The sequence below is a fragment of the Miscanthus floridulus genome, chromosome 2, assembly GCF_019320115.1.
Source record: "Miscanthus floridulus cultivar M001 chromosome 2, ASM1932011v1, whole genome shotgun sequence".
Taxonomy (NCBI): Eukaryota; Viridiplantae; Streptophyta; class Magnoliopsida; order Poales; family Poaceae; genus Miscanthus; species Miscanthus floridulus.
This window is the reverse complement of record NC_089581.1, coordinates 43,457,747-43,467,081: the sequence shown is the minus strand read 5'-3', so window position 1 is coordinate 43,467,081 and position 9,335 is coordinate 43,457,747. Positions and strand designations below refer to the sequence as shown.

Sequence of the window (9,335 nt, the reverse complement as noted above, 5' to 3'; positions counted from 1 at the left end):
GAGCGCGAGCAGAGGACATCGACGGTTTCAAGCGTGAGATGGCGGCTCGTTTCAAGATGAGCGATCTCGGCGTGCTCTCCTACTACCTTAGCATTGAGGTGAGGCAGGGGAAGCAGAGCATCTCCCTAGGTCAGTGTGCCTACGTGGAGAAGCTGCTGGAGTGCGGTGGCATGGCAGAGTGCAAGCCATGCGTGACTCCAATGGAGGAGCAGCTGAAGCTGAGCAAGCACAGCACTGCTGCGAAGGCGGATGTGACGTGCTAGCAGAGCATCATCGGCGGGCTGTGCTACCTCACACATACCTGACCAGACATTGCGTTCACGGTTGGGTACATCTACCGTTTCATGGAGGACCTGCACGAAGATCACTGGTCGGCAGTGAAAAGGTTGGTGCGCTATGTCAAGGGGACACTCGATCAAGCGATCATCTTCCCCAAGAGTGGCAGCAAGGGTGGGTTGCGGCTCATGATCTTCAGTGAGGCAGCCCCCAAGGCAAAGGAAGGTGAGCTGGAGCTCACTGTCTTCAGCGATGCAGACATAGCAGGTGACATTGATGGGCGACGGAGCACCTCTGGCGTGCTCTTCTTTGGAGCGGCCCCCATTGCTTGGCAGTCACTGAAGCAAAAGATCGTGGCGCTGTCGACGTGTGAGGCAGAGTACATCGCAGCGGCCACGGTGGCATGCTAGGCTATCTGGCTACGCCGACTGCTGGGCGAGCTAACCGACGAGGAAGCTCACCCGCCAGCTCTGATGGTGGACAACCAGTCCACCATCGCCCTCGCCAAGAACCCTGTCCTCCATGACCGGAGCAAGCACATCGACATCAAGTTCCACTTCCTCCAGGACTACATCGATGGAGGGCAGATCGTCATCGAGTTTGTCGAGACCGACAGACAGCTCGCTGACATCCTCACCAAGTCACTCGGATGCCTGCGGTTCATGGAGCTAAGGAAGATGATTGGCATGGATGAGGTCAAGGCATCAGGTTAGCAGCAGGATTAGGGGAAGAATTGTTAGACATAATCTGCTACTCACATCTCTCTCTTGACTGGTCGGCACAGCTATCCTCTCCTGGTTTAGGAGATGGAACTAGTCGGCTCGGCTGACCACTCACTGCTGTTGCAGCAGTAGTGAGGCAGTAGGTAGAAATGGCTTACTTCAGCCATATAGTGTAGAGATGGCTGAGCTAAGCCTTGTACCTTAGGAGTAGGTAGTTGGTGTACTCACCAACAACCATGTACCTAGTAAAGGTACAGCTAGAGTTGTATATATTCCATCCAAAGACAATGGAAAAACTCAGTTCAGTTTGTCGCATCCTAAAGCGGAGCTTTCGGCCCACGCTAGGCTTGTGCTATGTGTGTGAGCTGTTCTCAATATCTTCTTCTACCTTTAGCCATAGTGAGTGAGTGTGCTGGTACCTGTGCAGGGTAGCTAAGGGACCAACATCTCCGAGAGCCCATATAGTGATTCCTGTATATCCAAAAGACAAATAAAATGACATGATCACTGCAACTCGAACTTCCAATGGTGAAAACTGAACTAGTTAGATCTTAAATATTTCACACCTCAGCAACAGCTTTCTTGGTTATCACCACAGCCTCTGCCTAGGCATTCAAAAATCTATACTGCATGTAGAGATTGTCCAGAATCCGCAGCTTGTGCACATCCTCCTGCTTCCCCATAGCCTTGCTGCCTCCCATCACCGCTGCTCCCTATTTAACCACTATCACCTTCTGTGCAGGCGGCAGCGCCGGCTTCACCACAGCTGCTGGTATTTTTGCTCGGCGGCGATCTGGTAGCGCTGAGGCTAGGGCCTAAAAGCATAATGGGTTTGGTGGTCTGCCGGGCCCCTCTGTTGTCCCTGGCGATGATGTCCTTAGCTCCAGGAACGGGACAGGTCGAGGGCAGGGAGCTGGTGCCCAGGAGTGGATGGCTACGGCCGAGGTCTTAGGCGAAGCGCTATAGAAGCTGAAGCTGGTGGGCGCTGGTGTTGATGGTCGCGCACAGCCCTTATGGTGTTTGTGCGCCACTGTGGTGATGTTAGGAGAGGCTCTAGAAGATGGGTAGAGGATTCGCCTTGGGCCAGCACCGGGAGTGGCGGTGGCACCGGAGACACCAGCGGCGGCGAGAGGAGCGAGTGGGTTCAGGCGCGGGCGGTGCATTTCCTTGAACAGATCCCGTGCCGCGCTTGCGCGATCCTGGCGTAGGCGCCGGTGGGCGGTTTTCATCGGTGAGGCCAGAGCAGGTGGTGGTGGAGAAGACGGGCATGTAGTGGTGGTGCGCACGCGTCGACGGCATGGAGGAGTGGGACGAGGAGCTCGAGAGGCGAGGGGATGGCGCTGGGAGCGGCGTGGCATGTTGGAAACCACCCGGCGGTGAACACCGATGGTGAGGACACCGAGCCAGAGAAGATGATCATTGCAAACACAACGCGAGGACACTTGGTCACAAGAATTTGGTGCTGCCTAAACAACCGTAGCTTTTGTGATCTTCTATTCTCCAATTTATTGAAAATGTAGAGTGTAGAGCAATGCAGCCACAGCGCTAACGTTGCGGGTAGTGCGCGTCCATCCCCACGCTCCACGTCCGTCAACCATGGCTGCATGCTCAGGTTCATGACGAGCGATTCTCAGCCACTCCCTCCTAGGCACACGACGACCACAAACATAGTGCTCGTGCGCATGCATAACGGAAAAGAAACATGCAGCTAACTAAATCTGGCGCGAGGATTAACTAACAATTCTCCTCCTAAGCTTTGCGCCGATTCTATACATCATGGACCCTGATCAGAGAACACAACTCACAGAAATGCTCCTATTCCAGGGCTTTGGTCTGGATGTCCGCCAGCTGCTCTACAGTGCCGATTGCATCGATCTCCACCCTGCCTTCTTCAACACATTCTCGAATGAAATGATACCTGACATTGATATGTTTGGAGCGGTCGTGGAAGATAGGGTTTTTGCTGAGCACGATGGCGGACTGGTTGTCTATCTTTAGCTTGACGACACCGGCTTCCTCGCCCTTGAGCTCTGCGATCAGCCGTGCCAGCCAAATCCCCTGGCAGGCTGCAGTGGTTGTAGCTATATACTCTGCTTCATAGGAGGACAATGCCACAACTTTCTGCTTCTGTGATTGCCAGGTGACGATGTTGTTACCAAGGAAGAAGAGGACGCCAGTTGTACTCTTGCGTGTGTCAATGCAACCCGCCAAATTGCTGTCAGAGTAGTCGATCAGGCTGGTTTCCCCCTTCTTCTTCCTCTGGTACCTACAGCCATAGCTCAGTGTTCCTGTGATGTACCTGAGCACTCGCTTGACTGCCCTAGATGCTCAGTGGTTGGAGCCTCCATGAATCTACTCACATATCCCACCAAAAATGCCAGGTCCGGCCCTGAGTTCACCAAGTACCACAGCGACCCCACAATGCTTCTGTAAAGTGTAGGGTCAACAGCGGGGGCGGTGCTCCACTTACTAAGATTCAGGCGTGTCTCCATTGGAGTGCAAGTTGGATTGCACCTGATCAGGCCCGCCGTCTCCAAGATCTTCGCCGCATATGCGCTCTGGCACACAGTGATGCCCTCCTCCGACTGGGATACTTCCAACCCGAGGTAGTAGTGTAGAAGTCCCAAGTCGCTCATCTTGAAGGTGGACTACATCTCCAACTTGAATTTGTCGATGTCGACTTGGCTCCCGCCCGTGATGATGAGGTCATCCACGTACACCCCCACCACCAGACGGTTCCTTCCAGCACCACGGAGGTACACAGCATGCTCAGAGCTGCTCCGCTGAAACCCGAGCTTGATGAGAGACGCATCGAGCTTCGCGTACCAGGCTCGTAGAGCTTGCCGGAGACCATACAACGCCTTGACAAGATGAAGCACCTTGTGTTCATGACCCTGGAGCATGAAACTGGGGGGCTGCTTGACGTAGACTTCCTCCTGCAGTTCGCCGTTGAGGAATGCCGATTTTGCGTCCATGTGATGGACCGGCCATCCCTCGCTAGCGGCGTGCACGAGCAGTAGCCGGACTGACTCGAGCCATGCCATGGGAGCAAAAACCTCGTTGAAGTCGATCCCTTAGCGCTGCACATATCCCTTCACGATGAGTGGGGCTTTGTGCTTGGTGACAATGCCGGACGCGTCCTTCTTGGCCTTATAGACCCATTTGAGACCGATCGGCCGAGTATGGGGTGGCGGCTCAATTAGCCTCCAAGTCCCGCTTGCCTCGATTGAGGTCATCCCATCAAGCATGGCTTGACGCCAGCACTCATGGTGCATAGCTTGGTCGAACGTCGCCGGCTCAACGTCGCTGGCCAGAAGAAGCCGCTCCTCCAGGTCCCGTGCGGCGTGCCTAGGCGGTGTAGCCTACCCAAGAACATTGTCGATGCGCCTGAACCGTAGGGGTTCATCTTCATTGTGGTTGTCATCTAGTTGCTCGCTGATGCCGGAGCTCGGAGGAGTTGCGAACTAGATGCCAGGCTGCGGTAGGGGGCTCGATGCAGATGGTCCCTCGGCCTGCGAACCCAACACCGGTGTAGTCATGGATGCTTCCAAGTTGGGCGAGGGCGAACGAGATGTAGAGGAAGATGCCGGCGTGCTTGTTGTGGATGTGCTGGTGATGATCACCTCAGGCGCCTCCGGGTTCTCCTGCTCGATGGTGAAGTCGCCGGGCTCGACGTCGTGCGTGGACGCCCAACTCCACTGAGCCGCCTCATCGAAGATGATGTTGCGGCTGATGTGGACGCGCTGTGTAGCCGGATCATAGACGCGGTACGCCTTGGATCTTGGCTCGTACCCGATGAAGATCATGCAGCGGCTTCGATCGTCCAGTTTCTTCAGGTTTGGCGTCGTGTTCTTGACATGTGCCACACACCCGAACGTTCGCAGATGGTGTACACCAGGTGCGCTTCCCGTCCATAGCTCGTATGGCGCCTTCCCGCCAATACTCTTGGACGATGATCTGTTGAGCAGGTACACGGCGGTGGTGACTGCTTCCCCCCAGAAAATGCCGGGAAGGCCCTTCGCCTTGAGCATGCTCCTGGCCATCCCCACGACCGACTGGTTCCACCATTCCACAACCCTATTTTGCTGTGGAGTATACGGGGCTGTGAGCTCATGGTGGACGCCAAGTTGCGTGCAATAGTCGACAAAGTTTGCTGCCACGAACTCACCACCGCGATCGATTCTCAGCGCCAACAACTTCTTCCTAGTCTTGCGCTCAGCGGCGGCTTGGATACACTTGATCACCATCGTGGCTTCATCTTTGGAGGGAAGAAGGCACACCCACATATATCATGAATAATCATCCACGATAAGAAGGAAATACCGGTTCCCGCTAGGAGTCATCGGTGTGATTGGGCCGCACAAATCGCCATGGAGGAGTTGGAGTGTTTCTGTCGAACGCCGTAGCGCCTTCTATGGGAACGGGGTGCGGTGCTGCTTCCTGGCTAGACACGCCTCGCACACCTGCTCCACCTGAGTGATGGGCGGCATGCCGCGAACCAGCTCCTCCCGCACCATCTTCCGAAGTGTGGTGAAGTTGATGTGGCCGAAGCGTGCGTGCCACGTCCATGAGTCATCGTTGGTGCGCGCCGCCAGGCAGACTGGACGTGCGATGGTGACGTTGAGCACATACAGCTTGCCGGGGTTGCGCGGGATCTTTGCGAGAAGGCGTCTGTCCTCGCCATGAACATGCATGACTCCATCCTCCACAAGCACCTGGTAGCCTCCCTCATCGAGCTGGCCGACGGAGATTATGTTGGCGGTGAGCCGCGGCAGGTAGTAGACGTTGGGGAGCGACATGTGCTCCCCGTTCTTGCACTCCAGTAGGACGGTTATGCTTCCCTTGATCTGGGCGACGAAACCATCCCCAAAGCGCACGGACCCAGAGACAGCACATTACTGTAGCGCACTGTAGCATTTCGTTTGTATTTGGTAATAATTATCCAATCGTTGACTAATTAGGCTCAAAACGTTAGTCTCGCAAAGTACAACCAAACTGTGCAATTAGTTTTTGATTTCGTCAACATTTAGTACTACATGCATGTACCACAAGTTTGATGTGATGGGGAATCTTCTTTTTGCATAGTGCCAACGTTTGGATTTTGATGGGAACTAAACATGGCCTGAATCAAACCCCATCATTCCACCGGGGTTGATGATTGTTATAAAAACAGGTTGTCAGCGGTTAGGATATCCCCTCTTCATCTCTCATGATAAACATAGTGGATGAAAGTAGAACACATAGACATAAGAGATAGAGAGACTATTTTTTATTTCTCTCAATATTGGTGATTACAACATAGAGCTCCCACATATATGTTGGCCGCAGAATAAGTTATTCTGTGGCCAATTTGAGTTACGATAATTATTATACTAATTTATGAGATTATGGTAACTCCCTCATAAGTGATTTACTATAGCATTATGGTAAGTATCATATTGAATTATAGTAACTCATGTATCGTAAATGCGTATTGTCATTATCGTAAATTGGTACAAACATTATCGTAAATCAAGGTGGCCATAGAATAAGTTATTTAGTGGCCAGCTGTAGAATAGCATTACCGTGTGTGTGATATATATATATATATATATATATATATATATATATATATATATATATATATATATATAGTTCTGCCAAGGTTTAAGAGTTTTGGTAAGAGCCCACATACAAATGGACTAGGATCATGATTTCTTCTTCTCCTTTTCTTCCAGAATAGAGTCCATATGTTTTACAACAATAACGACAATAAAGCCTCCTTTTAAGAATCTCCATTGTATGCTCCACCTCACACAACACATAATAAAATAAAAGAGCACATCTACATACAATCTAAAAACAAACAATGTTTCTCGCTTTCGAAAGACACCAACAAACACTGCCAAAGCGTACATGGTTTTTGTCATGTGGAAGACTGTGATTAATTCAGACTCAATACCGGTTGAAAGGAGATGGATCTACATTCAACCCCGGATGTGTGGGTAATGAGACTCCACACATATCTTGCTATGGGACGTAAAAAAACTGATGCATTACCGATTCTTTATCGGTACAGAAGGCACATCAGTTCTCTCCTCTCTAATTAGGTTTGATTAGGATGTCTTTGTTTAAAATTGCATTCTTCAAGGTTAAAACACATGAGAATTTTGATTTTCGGTGGCAACTTGGCTTTTCAGATTGGCTTACAATTGATGCCATAATCAGTATTGCATACATGTGCTTGTAACTTGTAAGGATGTTTTTAGTAGAGAGTTTTATAACGTTTGTTTTAAAAATATATAGAATTCAATGAAATATGGATGAAATCATCATCCTCAATGTATAGTTTTTTTTCTCTTTTTTCATATATATTTAATTATATGACTCAGCCAAAGTTGCATAAGAGTTTCATCTTACATAAAACTCACGTCTTCTCTTCTTTTAAAAACGTCATAAAAATAGCTATGTACTCCCTCCGTCCAGAAAAGAATGCAATTATGATATTCGTACCGGTCAAAGTAGCTCAAGTTTGACCAAGTTTATAGCAAACAATATTAATATTTATGTTTTCAAATAAATTATTATGAAAATATATTCTATGACTAATCCAATGATACTAATTTTGCATCAGGAATGTTAGTATTTTTTTATATAATTTTGGTCAAAGTTTAAACCGATTGACTTCTCAAGAAACGAGAATTGTATTTTTTTTTTTGACTGAGGGAATACATATAATAAAACTCTCCCACTATAACTAGTCTAAGAGGATCTAACAGATAGCTGTCCAGATTTTCCAATCCTAGCTCTATCTTTTTCCTTAATAGAAGAGGATATCTTGCAACCTCCTGGTACCCTCTAGTTAATTGTTTAAAACTTTGACTTCAAAAATAATGCTGCGTTGAATGTTTATAGATAGAATTAGTTGGAATTATTATTATATCTACTAGATCTTGATAGCTTTAACTTGGCAATTGATTTCGTAATATCTTATATTTTAGATTACACAGTGCGCTCACAACACGCACGCACAATCACCCCCTATGAACACACGTACGCAAATCTTACCCCTGTGAGCACCTCTGAAGCACTGAGCCGACAAATCTCGAGATTCACAAAGTCACCACTGGCGCCTCACTGTCGACGGGGACGTCGTCAACCTCTGAAAGCATAGCACCGTTAAATTCTAAAATAAATCCAAAAAATACGAACATCCGTGTCAAGCTGAGAACTTGCTGATGACTAACCTGGGTTTCACCACAAGCAAGCTAGTAGCCACGGCCAAATTTTTTATTTTTAGCCCTTTTTTGAAAGTTTTTCACAAATACGTCCCTAGAGGAAAGATTTCAGAATCTAGACCCTTAGCTCGGCGTCATCGATGCCGGCGCCGAGCTAACACGTCTCAGCGCCAGCGTCCCTGGCGCCGAGCTCTTGAGCTTGAGACCCATGTGGAGGTGACATGGCAGGGAGCTCGGCGCCAGTCACCCTGGCGCCGAGCTCGGCGCTGTAGATCTCGGCGCCAAGCTCGACGCCAGGGTGACTAGCGCCGAGCCTTTATTACGTATGGCCCCCAATCCTTTCTCTTTTCCTCTCCCCCCATCTCTCTCGCATCTCCCTCGCCCGAGCCGAGCAGAGCACCGCCGCCACCGCGCCCGGAGCCCGCGCGGCCTCGCTCTCGTCCTCGCCGGCGCACGTCGGAGCCCGCCACCGGCCGCCCGCGCCGCGCCCGGAGCCCGCGCCGACCGCCGTCTCCGCCCTGAGCCCTCGGCGCGGCACGCGCCCACGACGGCCGCCCATCGTGCTGGGCCCATGCCCCGCTCCACGCCGGCCCCGTGCCACCGCCGACCGCGCCCGCCATGCGCGCGCCGCGCCGTGCCACGCCGGCGTCGTGCCCGCCGTGCATTGACCGTGCCGTGGCCATGTCGCGCCCACGCCGTGTCGCTTGGCGCCCGTCGTGCCGTGCCGTGGCGCCCGCTCCCGGCCTCGCCTAATTGGCTACCCGTGATAGGCTCCCACCGTGCCACTGCCAGCCCCAGCACCTACAGCGGCCGGCCGTGCCACCGCCGGCCCGGCTCGTCGGCCTGACCCACGCCCAGCGTCTGCTACGACTCCGTCGGCGTCCACGGATCAGTCGTTGCAAAGGTAAAAATTGTGAATATGCATTGTACCTACTTAGTTGGCATTTGTTATTTACTAGTTAATGCGATGACTTAGGTAGTTGATTTAGTTAGTGATCTAGTGAGATATATATGTAGATAGATAGAAACATAGATATATAGGTACATAGATATAGTTAGATAGCTACTTACATAGGTAGTTACATATTTAGTTAACTAAATAGGACCTAGCTATTTAGTT

General features: G+C 50.9%; 1 protein-coding gene across 1 annotated transcript; it reads left to right on the top strand.

Annotated features, from left to right (window-relative positions):
• Window positions 1-344: 344 nt before the first annotated feature.
• Window positions 345-686, top strand: LOC136536422 (secreted RxLR effector protein 161-like). Its single transcript, XM_066528728.1, has one exon. It carries the CDS (start codon window positions 345-347, stop codon window positions 684-686), a length of 342 nt encoding a protein of 113 aa, XP_066384825.1.
• Window positions 687-9,335: the final 8,649 nt, after the last annotated feature.